Raw genomic sequence first — 16,075 nt, 5'->3', positions numbered from 1 at the left:
CTCGTTCTTCACCTGTAAAGAAACTCTTATTGAAACAGCCATATTCATTCATTTATGTATTGTCTATGCCTTCTTCTGTGCTACCGTGGCAGAGTTGAGTAGTTATGACTAGATGGCCTCCAGAGCCTGAAAGATATACTCTCTGGCTCTTTTGCTGACCCCGCGTTTAGATTATAAGCAGGTTGGCATTCATTTGTTTTTGCTTTCTTTCTGGAGCACTAGTAACATGTTCTGCCCACACTGTGCATGATTTTTGGACTTCTACAAGGATCATTGCATGAAGGATTCCTAGCCGTGTGCTTGCTGGGTTGGAGAATATCTGTGTAGCTTTGCCTGCCCAAAGAGGTTAGACAAGTTTATACTAAAGCTAATGATTTTGTGGCAGGACCTCTTTTCCCCATAACTTTGCCAACTCAGTGCATTAGCCACCTTTTTTAATCTTTACCAATCTGATAGAGGAAAATGATATTGTAGGTTTTATCTGCATTTCTTTTTCTGTATTAGAGTGAATTTCTTTTCAAAGTTAATAGCTAGTTTTTATTTCTTTTTTGTGAATTGTCTTTCAGTCTCCTTCCTTGTACCTTCAAGTCTGTAGCAACATGTAACACTATGTAACAACATAGTGGACACTTGTCAAATATTTACTTAACTCTCCTGAGGGAACCAGCTTGATGACAAAGCTGATTTAGAGGAGGATGTGTGAAACTGAGATAGACATAGTCAGTGAAAAGAACTTTCTTATGGGGCAAAAATCAAACAGCAAAACCAATACTACAGCTGACGATTTTCTTTCTCCTAGACAGAATTCATTTACATTTTTGCCAGATGGAAGTCATAATTTTCAACTTATCCATCTTCTGTAAGTCATTGTCTAACTGACTTTGCACAGTCTGTGCCCTAATCAGTAGTAAATAGTAAGTCCAACAAAATTCCCTTTTCCAGAGTGTCTGATGACTATTAGGCAGGTGTATTTATTTTTTTAGGTTAAATTTTTAAAAGATTATTTATTTATTTATTTGTGTGTTTATGTATTTCACTGTGCCATGAGGCAGGTGAACCCACATCCCCTGCAGTGGGAGTGTGGAGTCGTAACAGCTGGACCACCAGGGAAATCCCTAGGCTGGTGTATTTCTGATGCTCTAGTATGAGTTGCAAAGGACATGCCATAGTCTTTTTGCCTGTTTCCAAGTTTCAGATGAATTTTCTTAATGCTTTCCTTCCTGTATTTGATTGTAATTATTTCAAGTGATACTATTTCTTTATGAATTCCTAATGAACTGCTGAGGAGGCTGCATAGTTCACCATTGTCTCTCACAGAACACACTCATTGTTCCCTTTCCGCTTTGCAGGGACTCATTACACCATGACGAACGGAGGCAGCATCAGCAGTTCCACACACTTGCTGGACCTTCTGGATGAGCCCATCCCGGGTGTTGGCACCTATGATGATTTCCACACCATTGATTGGGTGCGGGAGAAATGTAAAGACAGAGAAAGGCATAGACGGGTAAGTGTCTTCATTAATCCTTAAATAATAGTACACAATTAGGTCACTTAATAATATATTTCTGCCATTGATCTCAGGCTGCCAAAACATGTTACACATTAGAAGTACATTTAAGTAAATTTCTGTATTTTATAAGTAATATGTTTTTCCTTTACGTAATTTTTAAAAAGTTTATTTATATCCTGTGTCTTTCTGGAAAGGATTTGAAGTAGCTTAAAATCAAAGAAGTATAGTAAGACAAAACAGGAAGGAAAGGGAGAACAGGGCATGTGAATTGAAGGAGGGTGAAGCCAAGTTCAAGATGTAGCAGTCCTTCGGGTTATCTGGCTTTGAGCAGCACAGCAGCTGGGCAGAAGCGGAAACATATTACATAACTTAAGTTGTTGGGAAAAGAAGTTGCTTACTGTGGTGATAGTTTCCTGGAGTTTTGCTGTTTTATCTACTTTCTTGGTTTTAAATTCTGAGGTATTTCTCATATTGAGTCCTGTATAGGGTATATTGAATGTTGCAGTGAATCACTAATCAAAAAAAGAATGGCTTTCACTAAACACTACAACTTATCTTTGTTGTTGTTGATTGTGCCTTACTGATACAGTGTAATCCAAAAATAAATTCTAAAAGAGAAAACTCTTGAAAATAAAATTCCAAATTCCAAAAGTCTGTTTGCAAATTTGAGCTCTGAAATTTATTTGTAAATGAAGTAATTGCTTGTGCAAATTAGGTATTACCTTTCATAATAATGTATATGTTTATTAAACCTGAAATTGGACTTAGATTATATTGTTTATGAAAAGTACTGCTTCTGAGATTCATCAGTCAATATTTACCTTTTCTGGAAGCATTATAAGTAGGGTATAACTGAAAATGAGACATAATACCATATTATATACTAAAACAGAGACATTTCAAAAATATTAATTCATTTAAAAGTAGCAATAACAAACCCATTACATGTTAACATAAAAAACATACTTATGAAAAATATTTTCCAAAATAAAAAAATATTTAGCAAGAGTGACAATTCATTATTGTCTGGTTTACTAAAAACTGCTGGATTCTCATATCTGCTGCTACAGTCTGTTGTGATATATTTTGATTCGTGTACATGAAGAAATCCAACTTCACACAGACATGTAGTTGGAAAAGCCAGGAGTATTTTAATAACCTTTTCAGATCATTGTGGATATTCTTCTTTGATACTGCAACAGTGACAAGTGGTAGTTTCTTAAAGGTCAGATGCAATGTGTAATCTGAAACTGTATCAGTGAACTTTTTGTCTCCTGTTACATTAAAATTTCTTTGTTCCTGTTGAACTTTGAATGGATGATTTTGTAACATTATGCCATGATCCTTTGAAAAATAGTTAAAAAAATAATACTGACTCATTGATTCATGCAGTTCTTTCAGTAGCTGACACTTTCATCATACCATATCATTATACAGTATCAAAAAAGCTACATTTGTTAGTATCAACACTGATCTCCTCAGAGAAGTCTTTAAGTAGTGGGATCTGTCATTCTTATAGTGATGGATACAATTTTTCCAAAATTCAGTTTTACTTGAAAGCTCAAATTCTGTCATTGGAAACAAATACACATTTTACTCAAAATGACAGGCTTAGTCGGTTCATTTTTGAGAATACCTGTCAGATTTCCAGGTCTGAAAAACCATGGTTTGGTTTTTCTTTCAAGTAAGACCGGTGTTCCATGTAAGTGGTTTATTTTGCACCTCAAGTAGATCACACAGGTGCTTTTCCTGAAGACATCACCTCTGACTCCAGTGCACATCAGGAGTGCTGTTATATCTAGGTCAGTCATCACACATAGTCTTAGGAAGACTCGGTGGACTGGGCGTAATACTTTTTACTGCTTCATCAAAGACCTTTCAAGGTGACACTGGCACTTACCTTTTAGCTGTTAGTGGCAGCGCCAGGGTGTTTGGATTGCCACCCTTTTAACTTTGCGGAGGACCCAGCAGTTTTGTTACTGCTTTTTCATTATCAGTGAAAGCATCAACGCGGTGAAAAAAGCACATCATGTTTTAGTATTACTATGAAAATGGCTTTGACCTTGAAGACCCCTGGGTTTTGGGGACCTGCAGCGTGTCTGGGCCACACCAGGAGAACCACTGTTTTAATCCAATGTGCCAAAACAAAATCAGACATACTATAAATTCTGTGTCTTGTGTGATTGTTAGGTAAATAAACACAGTTGTACTTGGAAGTATGTCACTTTACAGAGTCACTGAGATATTCAGGGAGGGTTTAAATGTGTTCTAAAGTGAAGGGTAGGAAAGGGTCCATAGATACCATGTTCATAAAATTTTAGAGAAAGTTGAAACTTAAACCACAACGCATGCTTTTTTCCTCTGGTTATGAAAGTAGTATACGGTCCTTGAAAGCATTTCAAATAATATAACAATAAGTGAAGTAGTGAGTGTCCTGGCTATTCACATCAATCATCTCTTTCTAAGTGGGTCAAATATCATTTTCAGTGCTTTAACATATGCTTATATAAGCATAAAAATCTAGTAAAGCTGGGAAGTTCTTGTTCTTAAAACATCGAATTAAAAAAAATTTTCTACATCAGTGCATATACCTAATTCCATCTATTTATTTATTTATTTATTTAGTGGCTGTTGTTGGGTCTTCGTTGCTGCACACAGGCTTTCTCTAGTTGCGGCGAGTGGGGCTTCTCTTGTTGTGGAGCGTGGGCTCTAGGCTAGTGGGCTTCAGTAGTGGCAGCTCAATAGCTGTGGCGCATGGTCTTAGTTGCTCTGCAGCATGTGGGATCTTCATGGAGCAGGGATCGAACCTGTGTCCCCTGCATTGGCAGGCGGATTCTAAACCACTGCACCACCTAGGAATTCCCAAGCACATATATTTATATGCTTACTTTTCTTAGATAAATGGTAGCATCCTATACACACTTACACCTTGCTTTTCTCCCCCACATGATACTGCATTCATCTTATTCTTTTTTAAAATGGCTGCAATTTTAGAGTTTCTCATCACATAGATGTACTGCAATTTATTTAACCAGTACTATATTGAAGAACATTTAGATGATTTTTAAATTTTCGTTTAATATTATATTTTATTAAACATAACAGTTATTGAGAAACCAACATGAAGTTTATTGCTTTTGAAAGGAATGAGGTACCTTCTGTCCTAAAGAATGGTTAAAATATGTTATTGGTTGCTTATAATATAGGAGTAAAATTGCCTCATTTAACTTAGAATTTACTGAGTCTTTTGAATGGAGCCTTGTGGCTTAAAATAGACCAAATGTTTGAAATAGAGCAGATCACTGAATTCCGGCTGTAGCCCTCCCTCAGGACGATGGCACACTGAAGTCCTAGTCTGAGAATGTGGCTTTGTAAAGCGGCCATGGTAGTAGGAAAGAAGAGGTTTGGGCGAGTTAGGGATAGGTTTCTTACGAAGTGCATTCTTACTAAGAGAGGAGAGACTTGCCTTCTTGTGTCTTAGAGTGAGATCTGGAAATCAGATCAATTACCGTCCTTCTAATCTTACCTCCTCCTCTGTATTTGTAGTGATGTTTCTGCCTTTTGCAGTGATTGGACCCCCTCCAATGGGATTGGAGCTCTTCATAACTGCATGTTACAGGCCTGCACATTTTGGCAGCCCGTTTATTCACATAACTATTTTTTATGGGCATAGTGCTGTTATTCACTGACTTTAACTTTTAAAAACAATAATATTCCACTTAACTGCTAGACCCAGAGAATGAGCAGGGAATGACAGACATTTCAAGCTATAATGTCTTATTTCTGTTAATATAAAAGATGTATAACAGCTAACTTTGATTAAACTTAAAACAGTATATGTCAGACTTTATGTGGTTTGTGGATCCCTTGTTCTCATTCTGAAGTTCTTGTTAAGAATACAGATTTCTGGGTAAATGCTTGTCATCTGGTTCACAGGTGTAGCAACTGTCTGACCTTGTGATTCTACACCAGACTCACTTATCCCATTATTTAGTTTAGAAAGTACTGTTCCATTTGTAGTAACTGAGAAAATTGTTAGATTCTAGAATTGTGGCTTCTATTTGTAGTTTGAAAAATGAAGCATAAACATTTCTAATTTCAGATCAACAGCAAAAAGAAAGAATCAGCATGGGAAATGACAAAAAGTTTGTATGATGCGTGGTCAGGATGGCTAGTAGTAACACTAACCGGATTGGCATCAGGTAAAGAACATTTTTAATGCGATCCTTTTTTGGTTAACAGGACAATATAAATAATGCTCCCCTCCTTCCTGCAGTTTTTTTGGGTACTTTTGGAGTTTTAGAAGCATTCGTTTTGTTTCTTTCCTTCAAAAAATCTTCTTAATTATGAGACTAGGAAGCAGGAGGCTCAGAGTTCTAGTCTAGGCTCTGTCACCGTGTGTGTCTGTCCAATTTGGTTGATCTTTCCTGCTCAGTTTCTTTATCTATAAAATACGAGGTTTGGACCAGATGCTCAGTGAAGTACATTTTAATGTTAACATCACAGTAAATAGCTAATATGTATTGAGTGCTTCCTGTGTGTCGTGCAGTGCTCCAAAGCTTTACGTTGTGTGTAAACCTCATGGCAGTCCTACTGTCTGAGTCTTAACAGAAAAGGGGACTAAGCACAGAGAGCTTAAGTGACTCGACCAAGGTCATGTAGCTAGAGAGTGGGCAGGCTACGGTCAGAGCCTGCACTTTAGCTCCCTGCGGGCTGCAGAGCACCCAGAGGCCCCCTGGGGAGACTGTAATTGCAGTTGAAGATGTGTTTTACTGGCTCTTAGCTTCTACCATGGAAGATTATGTCCCGAAGAACAATAGGGAAAATTAAAATTTGTGTAGAGAATAGAGGCAAGTACTGATATCCCTAAATGGCCAGTGTTTATGTGACCCATTGGTCTTTGTATGTGAGAAGAACGTAGATTTTGACCATAAATTTGTGTATTCTTTGTATTCTGTCAGTAAGATGATATTTTTGATTTTCTGTTAAAAGAAAAAAAAAGTTAATCTGTCACAGTAATTCATTAATGCCATGAGTTTCACTAATTCTAATGGATATTCCATTTTAACGAGTTTGAGATTCTTCGTAAATCTATGGCTTGGGTTTCAGATTAAAACACACTAGTAAAAACTCTGACTTTACAACTAGAGATGAGCCCCTCTTGACAGGTGGCTGTCTTTGGAAGATTCAGACACATTTTAAAAATCACAGTGAATTTTGATGATGTGTAACTAGTTTTAATTTCAAGCAAAGAAGAACAATTTTATTTTAAAGAATGGCTATTTATAGTTTTTAAAAAGTAATATAAACTTATTTATAATAAGATTTGAAACCTTAAATTTGTTTAGTATTCCCTTTATGACCCTTTATTTATAGGGAGGCCCCAGCTTTCCTTGACCCTTTTAAGCTGATAGCTCTGGGCTCCCCAGAAATGGACTATTTTCACCACCTTCAACATATTTTCCAGGGGCGTTGGCTGGATTAATAGACATTGCTGCCGACTGGATGACTGACCTAAAGGAGGGCATCTGCCTTAGTGCACTGTGGTACAACCACGAACAGTGCTGCTGGGGGTCTAACGAAACCACGTTTGAGGAGAGGGATAAATGTCCACAGTGGAAAACATGGGCGGAACTAATCATAGGTCAAGCAGAGGTGAGTCTTGCTTTGTCTCAAAGTGAATTAATAACTGACACAGTGAAATGAGTCTCCAGTTCATTTAATTATAGAATTAATCACATGTTAGATGGTTGCAGCTGCATTAAAGGAAAATAAAGAAATATAATAGGATAGAATGGAAAATATGAGACTGCATTGCTGTGAGTAAAATGTAAGTATTGTTTCAGGAAGCTCCTGTATTAGTTAACTGCACAGTCACAAGTCTGCTGGGTTATGATGTAAAGTGTGTTTCTTATTGTAGAAAAGAAGTGCAGTAGGAGCTGTGTGACCACAAACTGCTTATTAACGTATTATATCACAATTGTTTGGGAAGTATGAATTACCAAAAACTTCAGTTAAAATAAGCCTCCTAACTGGAGATATCTTGCAGAAATCCCTAGATTTTTCTTTGTGGCATTACAGTATTTAAATGATTATTTTACTATTGTTGATGTTCTATAAAGAGTGTTTTAGAAGTTAGACTATTATATTATATACATACATATATGGTTACATGATCCGATATGGACATGTTTTTAAAATTTTGTTGTAGCTGAATCTTAGAGCTGAAAAGAATATATCTGCTGGTGAGATGGGCAGGATGCTGTTTCTCCCTTAATCTTCAAGAGAATTGTGGCAAAATGGAATTGATTGTGAAGGCACTTTTGTCTTCACCAACTAGAGGTGGTTTGTGGGTTGGCAGAGATTGACGTGCAGCTGAGATTCTTGGCAACAAGACTTTGGGGATTAGGAGGAAGCTAGGAAAAATATTTAGTAGATTGTTTACTTGGTATGTATACAAATATGTTTCTAGGTTCTACTTAAATATTTTGTTCATGTAAAGCTTTTATTATTGTGGCAGTAAACCAGGAGCCTTTTACAAGTTTTACCCAAGCTGCTTAAGTGGCAAGCACTTGAATTAGCGGTGCCCATAAATTAAGTTCATGTTATTGAACTATTTGTTTTTTAGGGTCCTGGTTCATACATCATGAACTACATAATGTACATCTTCTGGGCCTTGAGTTTCGCCTTTCTTGCTGTTTCCCTGGTGAAGGTGTTTGCTCCCTATGCCTGTGGCTCTGGGATCCCAGAGGTAAGCCTTGCAGCGCTTAGTGTCATTAACATTTTGTGACCATGACACCTGTCTTTCTGCCTGTTAGGGGGGAAGCATTGGTTTTTCTGGGGAAGTGGTTAGTAATATGAAAAAGAAAAAATTAAAAAATGTCAGCTGATAGTAGACATCGTTCAAAGAAATTCTTCCCCATAGTCATTTCATTGTTATCTGTGGAGGTTGATTTTTTTTTTTCTCACCACTAATTTAGTACATGGCTAAATGAATATCAGCACTCCCCTAAACGCCAAGAGCCTGGAAAATATCTTGCAGCCTAAAGTTCTTTGGTGAATTAGTTGATGTTTTTCTCTTATGAACTGGATTTGAATACATTTATTCTTTTTTTATAACTATCTTTTAATTAGATAAGTTAATAATCCTTGAATTTGGCAGATAATATTTACAACCATTTTGTACTTTAAAATAAATACTGGGATCATAGTGGGTCAATTGTACAAATTTTTTTTTATCAAAAATAACTTAAGACTGTACGTAGGATTGAACATGATGTGAACTTGTTTTCTTTTCCCTTTAATTTTTCTGTCTTAAATACATTACTAGCTTTTTCTAGTGCATTGCTTTTGAAAACAATTTTAGTGACTTTAAAGCTGTATTAATTAAGAATATCTTTAATAAGGAGCAATACCATGTAGAATTTAGCAGTTGTCACTCATCCTTCTTAATATGTAGGAAAATATTACATATGATTACAGTACTCTGAGAAGGCATAATATCTCTAAAGGCAAAATATTTCTGACACAGAATGTCTGAAATGTATCTAACTATATTGTATTTCTATAATAGAAATACTCAGATTTTACTCTTTACTGATGATGTAATTATACCCCTTGTATTGACATCTGTAGCCCCTTAATATGGCCTGATATTTTAGTTTGTTCGTGAGATAGGGTTGCCTTCTGTCCTTGCTGGGGAAGAGAATTAGAATACGTCACAGATTTATTATATAGAGCATAATAGTTCAAGCTTTTGAGAAATGAATAGTGAACCGTTCCATAGTCCACCAAAATTTGCAGGGTGAGTAAAACGAGAGTAACTTGCTAAGTTCTCATGCTTCTTAAAAGAAATTAAGCTGCCTTGATCTTTCCTTTGTAGATTAAAACTATTTTGAGTGGATTCATCATCAGAGGCTACTTGGGAAAATGGACTTTAATGATTAAAACCATCACATTAGTACTGGCTGTGGCATCAGGTTTGAGTTTAGGAAAAGAAGGGCCCCTGGTACACGTTGCCTGTTGCTGTGGAAATATCTTTTCCTACCTCTTTCCAAAGTACAGCACAAATGAAGCTAAAAAAAGAGAGGTAAGCGTCTTCTGTTGTTTGACACATGAACATTTGTTTGGTACACTTAATCAGTGAAGAATTTCCTGGTGTAAAGATCACATGTCACTTTTTTGGGTACGTTCTATATTCAGATTACAGTTGTAATGTGAGAATTGTTTGTGTTCCTTTCCCCTTTTCGAATGCGTTCCGGTGTCTGTCTGGAGATCACCCCCAGTGTTGACTTACTCCTGGATTTCAGGGACGTTTTAGATGGCCTGGTGGCCGTTGGTTTCCGTTGAGTTTCAGAAAGATTTGCATTTGTTTTTGCTTTGCCTGACACCTTTCCTCCTCTGAAATGTTTCCCAAATGTAGCCCTGTTTTTACTCCTGTTTCTCCCCAGTCAGTTTTTCTCCTGAGGTGGGACATCTCATCAGCTGTTTTTCTCTGGAGGAGGTGTCTGATGCCAGTGGGAGAGGTGTGTCATCTCAGAGAGCTCTCTGGCACCTTAGGAAGCTGGGGGGGCCTTCAACCTCCTGGGGTTTACATCAGAGATTCACGTCAAAGGGGATAGAGGACTTCCTCTTTATTTTGCTCTTTAGGGCAATTTCCTTCACCATTTTTTTAGGCCAGCCTGAGATCTTCTAGGAGACCTTTAAACTTGATATATCATAGAGTTCCCTGATGTTTCCAGGTTGCTGTGGATATTTTCTAGAAGAAAAATGGGCTCCTGGAACCTTCTTATTAGATCTAGACTTTGGGAGCCCAGTCCCTTCCGGTTTCCCACTCTCATCTGCATTTGTCTGCCCAGTGCAGTTCCTTTACTTGCTATTGTATCTTGACATTTGTGGGGTAAGATTGTAATTTTTATTTATTCATTATAAGTATAAAAATTAATTTATTAGAAAATATTATAGAAATTAAATTCACCTAGATTTTAACATGCACACTGTGAAGATTAGTAATGTTTATGACATCAACTTGATTCTGACACCTTGGTGTATAAATGGCTGGAGTTCACATGTCAGTTGAGGGCATTTAAGCCTCATATTTTGGCTTTCTTCCTTTGCCCACTTCCTTGATGTGTTTAAATTAAATGATTCTTAGATACCTATGAAACAGATTAAAACATCTGTGACTTATAGGTATGTGGGTGCTAGCTTGATTGTAAAATTCTATTAAACATAGAATCAGAGAATTCAGTTGTGTGTTGTCTGCAGCCCTGTTGGTGGAGGAAAACAAAATAGTAAGCTAGATTGGCTTCCCCTCCTCCCCCAAATAAGTAGAGTCTGTATTCTAAAGCCAGGTACAATTTAATTAAAACAAGTATTTGTTCAGTTTACCAGGTAACAGGCTGACTATGGAGTTCGTCTCCCAACACTTACAATTTAATTTTTATTATTTCAGATTTCTCTTTCAGAGATGTCAAAATTCACCATTTGAGGAAGCCTCAGATATTTATTGGTGTAAAGTAGTAAAAGGAATAAAGACTCTTAGAAAAATACTTAATTACAAGTAGATGCCCACTGGCTTGATATGTGTGTTTGGCTTCACACTGGTGGGAGGTGGGCAGTGTCCACTGGCAGCCTGGAGGGCTGGAGGCAGGACTGTGAGTGCTGTTTCTTCCTTCCTGTGGCCTGCGTGTCGGGGCTCTGGGTGGTGAGCCTGGGCTCTTGGGGCAGCTGTCATCTGTGCCTTCACAGGAGGCTCCCATGGTGGCAAGTAGCATTCTCTTCAGAGGAATTAGGGGACTGAAAATATAGGGAAACTCAATAGGTTTTAAGTTCCCCGGACATTTCACTAGGATGTGGACTTAAAGGTAATTATTAATGATGAAGCAGTGAGCTTTGAAATCTGAAGAAATAATATCCTATTTAAAAATAAACAGCTCTCCCTGAGCCCCACTTACGGCTCTCTCCACTGGTCTTCTCAGGCACACATCTTGAAGGTTGTCTGTGGTCATTGCCGTTTCTTCTTTACATCTTGTTTTTGTTGGTATATTTCCACAAATGTTTTCTGACTATTGAATATATGAATGACCTTTCAATTAAAGCAGAAGAGAAGAAAGTCTTTTTAGAAGAAATATTTGCCTTTGTTTGGAGAGAGGGAGACATGCGAGTTAAATTCAGAAGGGCATTTCGAACATTTGAGTAACATGAAGAATTTGTATTTGGTATATTTGTGTTTATAAGAACATAAAATAAGCCACATCCTCTTTGTAGGTGCTGTCAGCTGCCTCAGCTGCAGGTGTTTCTGTAGCTTTTGGTGCACCAATTGGAGGAGTTCTTTTTAGCCTGGAAGAGGTAGGTTTCAGAGAAAACAACAACCAGCAATTAAAATTGTGTATAATTACCATTACACATGTATTTTGGCACATTCTTCAGTTTTATAGCTCATGTAATAGATACAGACTTTTTTAAGTTTTCAAATTTATATTCATAGCTGTTTTTTACTCTTTCTTACATTAAAAAAGTCATAAAAAGTAATATGTATGTTCTTTGTTGAGAAAAGTCTTTTAAAAATTATTCATGTATAAATGTTAGTGATTATTTAAAATTTAACCTTGTTGACATAATTAAAAGTAAGCACAAATGAATTTGACTTCATAGGAAATATTGGAAACAATCTTTACTGGGTAAGTTATAGCCTTGTTTTTATTTAAAAATTTTTAATCAGGTTCTAAATAGTCTTTTTAAGTTCTTCTGTGATTATTTCTGTGGCAGTTATTGCTGTTTAAGGAAATAATTCTAGTCTCTTCAGTGGGATCTTTTGTTTGTTTGTTTTCTCATTGATGCTTAAGAGTTTTTTTACACATTTACACAAAAATGTGACTTAAAAATGGTTTAAAATTTACTTTTTTCCCTGAGTTGTTTATGTTCTTCTTTTTGCTTTAACATAGAAGAGGGAAACTAAATCCTTCTTTGTGAACTAACAGGAGTTGGTGATGGTGCATTTATTGTTAACCACCATGATTGAATTGGCGTGAAGCTCATTTTGAAAATAACACAATGCTAGGTATTTTAAATAATTATTAGACATTTACAATCAATTTGATATTGTGAATTTGTAATGATGTGATAGCCAAAGTTACTAAAATAGTGGTATTTCTTACCACAGTAAAATCCATTATATGTAAATTCTAGCTGCAGCAAAATTTAGTGTTGATATTTACCATTCAAGTTATATCAGAAATGTCTTATAAAATTATAGCATTAATTTTTCTTTCTTTTTTTAAGGTTAGCTATTATTTTCCTCTTAAAACTTTATGGAGATCATTTTTTGCTGCTTTAGTGGCTGCATTTGTTTTGAGATCCATCAATCCATTTGGTAATAGCCGTCTGGTCCTTTTTTATGTGGAGTATCATACCCCGTGGTACCTTTTTGAACTGTTTCCTTTTATTCTCCTCGGGGTATTTGGAGGGCTATGGGGAGCCTTTTTCATTAGGGCAAATATTGCCTGGTGTCGTCGACGCAAATCCACCAAGTTTGGGAAGTACCCTGTTCTCGAGGTCATCGTTGTTGCAGCCATCACGGCTGTGGTAGCCTTCCCTAACCCCTACACGAGGCTCAACACCAGCGAGCTGATTAAAGAGCTCTTCACAGACTGCGGCCCCCTGGAGTCCTCTTCTCTCTGTGACTACAGAAATGACATGAATGCCAGTAAAATCGTTGACGACATTCCTGATCGTCCAGCAGGCCTTGGAGTGTATTCAGCCATATGGCAGTTGTGCTTGGCACTCATATTTAAAATCATAATGACGGTGTTCACTTTTGGTATCAAGGTAAGTGCTCATGTGTTGTGATATGTAAGTAATCTTGGTGTGTGCAAAAGCTTGTATGTGGAATGAGAAATGAAAGTTCTCTCTAAAGATGGTTGCCTCATAAAATGTAGGCTGAAAAAGTTATCTTTTGGGTTTAATTATTGGTAATGAAAAGAAGAATTTTTTAGGGTATATTGTCGAGCATGGTATCTGTTGATGTGTTAACAACGTACCCCAAAGCCAGCAGCTTAAGAGAACTGCTTACTGTGCTCTTGATATTGGGTCAGTAGGATGCGAAGCATTCAGCTGGGCATGCTGAGTTTGTGGTCAGTTACACAGTTGTCATCAGCCACGGCTCGGGCTGGTCATGCCAAAGCCTTTCATGTGTCAGGCACCTGGGCTTACAGGTTCAGACAGCTGGGGTGGACCATCTGGGCTCCTGCGCTGTCTATCTGTCTGTCTCTCTTTCTCTGGTTTTTCCCACACGGTGGCATCAGGGCGGTGGGTAGATTCCTCAGGGTTCCCAGAGCAAGTGTCCCAAAAGGACCATTTGTAACCTAGCCAAGGATGTCCCGCGGCAGCAGGCCTCCTGTTGTGTTCTGCTTGCGCGGTCACAAAGGCCCTGGGTTCAGGGGGAGGACACACACTACCTCGAAGTGAGAGGGATGTCAGAGAATTAGTGGCCGTGTTTTAAAGCCACTTATATTAGCTTGCCTCTGTAACACATTACCACAAAATCATACACATTTATTTTAGTTCCAGAGATCAGAAATCCAAATTGGGTCTCACTGGGCTGAAATTAAGATGCACGCAGGCTCTTAAGCATTTGAGGAGGTTCTGGGGGACAGTCCGTTTTCTTGCCTTTTCCAGCCTCCACGTGCTTTGGCTCCTGGTCCCCTTCCTTCTTCCTCAGAGCTGCCATGGCTGGTCAAGTCTTTGTTTTATCTCAGCCTTCTGACACTAACTCTTCTAAAGCCTTCTTTCACATTTAAAAAGCCTTCATGATTACTTCAGGCCCACCCACATCATCCGGAATAATCTCCTGCTTTAAGGTCAGCTGATTAACAACCTGAATTCCTCCCTGTGTGCGGCAGACCAGATTCCCAGGAATTAGGGTATGGGTATCTGTGGGGAGCCCTTGCTCTGCCTCCTGTGTCACTGTGGGATTTTAGCTTGAGAGGGCCCTGCCAGCTCAGAGTTCAGTTACTAGGCCTGGGAGCACCAGGCCTTTCCACCAAGGATTTCAGGCAGCCAGGCCTTGTGCCCTGCCTTGTTGCTTCTTTTGAATTTATGAAAGTGAGAATAAGATCAGTTAGTGATTTGCCAGTAAATGTAATTCTTATGATCGTCTGTGATGTGTATGGGGAATCAGATGTCTGTCTGCGAACCGCTGCTTTCTGAATGTTGTTGACACAGCCGTTACCATTCACTAGTGACGTGCTTCCACCGCCGTGAGCCAAGTGGAGGACAGCTCCACTTCAGTGAACTGCGGTGGCCTCAGTTTTTGAACCATGGTCTCTCTCTTCTGTTGTCCTCTGTCTCAGTCCACTGGGTGTAAGGGTTAAATAATAGAAAAACCATCAAGTTTTCCCTTTTTTCTAAGCAAGTCAAGTTAGAGGAGCTGCTAAAGTCCCTGCTTCTACAGTGAGTTGACTATAAATCCAGCTTTCTCCCACTGGAAGCTGGAGGCAGTGGGCAGACCGCTAAAGCCCTCTGTCTGAGGACATACCTGGTGGGAGAGTGAAACATCTGTTTTGATCTCTTCTACGTGGATCTTCTTTTAATGACCCGACAACCCTCGTCAACATGCATTCCCCTGTGCTGGGCTCATTTCATGCCCAGCAGGTTGGAGCTGTTGGTCTTTCAATAGTCTGTATTGTACCTAGTTTCCTCACTAAATTCAATCAAGAAAACTCTGCTCCTTTTGACAATTTCATATATGTGTGTGTATAAGGGACTGGCATTAAGAAACCCCTGAGCTGAAGGAGAAATAACCCTTGGGTTACCTTCTCTTTGGGCTGGAGAATGTGGCATGTTACTTTGTAACTGAGCTTGTGGGATTGTTAGGGTTCCTATTAGAACAGGGGTTTGCTGTAGTTCTCTTCGCACCAGGATCTTACTCTGTGGGTCACTTTAGACTGTCGGTCGGAAGCAGGTGTTCAGAGGACGTGCCTCACCGAGCGTCTGCCCTGTCGCAGGTCCCGTCCGGCTTGTTCATCCCCAGCATGGCCATCGGTGCGATCGCCGGCCGCATCGTGGGCATTGCCGTGGAGCAGCTGGCCTACTATCACCACGACTGGTTCATCTTCAAGGAGTGGTGCGAGGTCGGGGCCGACTGCATCACCCCCGGCCTGTACGCCATGGTTGGTGCGGCCGCGTGCTTAGGTAACAGGACCCTGTGCGTGCGTGTGTGTGGCTGTGGCTGAGAGAAAGGGGTGGGGTGGAGGGCACGGCCGAGGCATGTGGCCTCTGCAGAACTAGTTTTCATTTTACCTGTCCCTGAACATTTGTTAATGCAAAACCGTAGGAGTAGTTAACATCCTTTTAATGTTGTGTGATGCTTTATGACAGAAAACATCTCAGTACAACAGAGGCTTGATTTGAGTCCTGGCCGAGGAGGTGTTTGTTTTCTCGTTGTCTGGGATCTTGGCTTACCTACAGCGACTCTAGTGTGGTTCCTGGGTTAGTCCTTAGCAGAGCTTTGGAGTACCTTTACTCTGGCTCTGTGATTCCCTGTTCGCCTTAGTAAAATGT

The 16,075-nt window shown here is 38.9% G+C and overlaps 1 protein-coding gene across 6 annotated transcripts in view; it reads left to right on the top strand.

The window, feature by feature from the left end:
• Positions 1 to 16,075, top strand: part of CLCN3 (chloride voltage-gated channel 3) — an 87,224-nt gene that overhangs the window by 54,946 nt on the left and 16,203 nt on the right. For all 6 annotated transcript variants that reach the window (XM_057721175.1, XM_057721170.1, XM_057721172.1 and 3 more), the window contains 8 exons: positions 1,350 to 1,507; positions 5,616 to 5,715; positions 6,981 to 7,168; positions 8,142 to 8,264; positions 9,396 to 9,602; positions 11,783 to 11,863; positions 12,797 to 13,342; positions 15,520 to 15,706. In XM_057721175.1, the coding sequence (XP_057577158.1) occupies positions 1,350 to 1,507; positions 5,616 to 5,715; positions 6,981 to 7,168; positions 8,142 to 8,264; positions 9,396 to 9,602; positions 11,783 to 11,863; positions 12,797 to 13,342; positions 15,520 to 15,706 (1,590 nt within the window). The remainder of the gene's footprint in view (positions 1 to 1,349; positions 1,508 to 5,615; positions 5,716 to 6,980; positions 7,169 to 8,141; positions 8,265 to 9,395; positions 9,603 to 11,782; positions 11,864 to 12,796; positions 13,343 to 15,519; positions 15,707 to 16,075) is intronic.

The sequence above is a fragment of the Hippopotamus amphibius genome, chromosome 2 (genome assembly GCF_030028045.1).
Source record: "Hippopotamus amphibius kiboko isolate mHipAmp2 chromosome 2, mHipAmp2.hap2, whole genome shotgun sequence".
Classification (NCBI taxonomy): Eukaryota; Metazoa; Chordata; class Mammalia; order Artiodactyla; family Hippopotamidae; genus Hippopotamus; species Hippopotamus amphibius.
The sequence above is the reverse complement of the archived record's forward strand: the minus strand, read 5'-3'. Positions and strand labels throughout refer to the sequence as shown.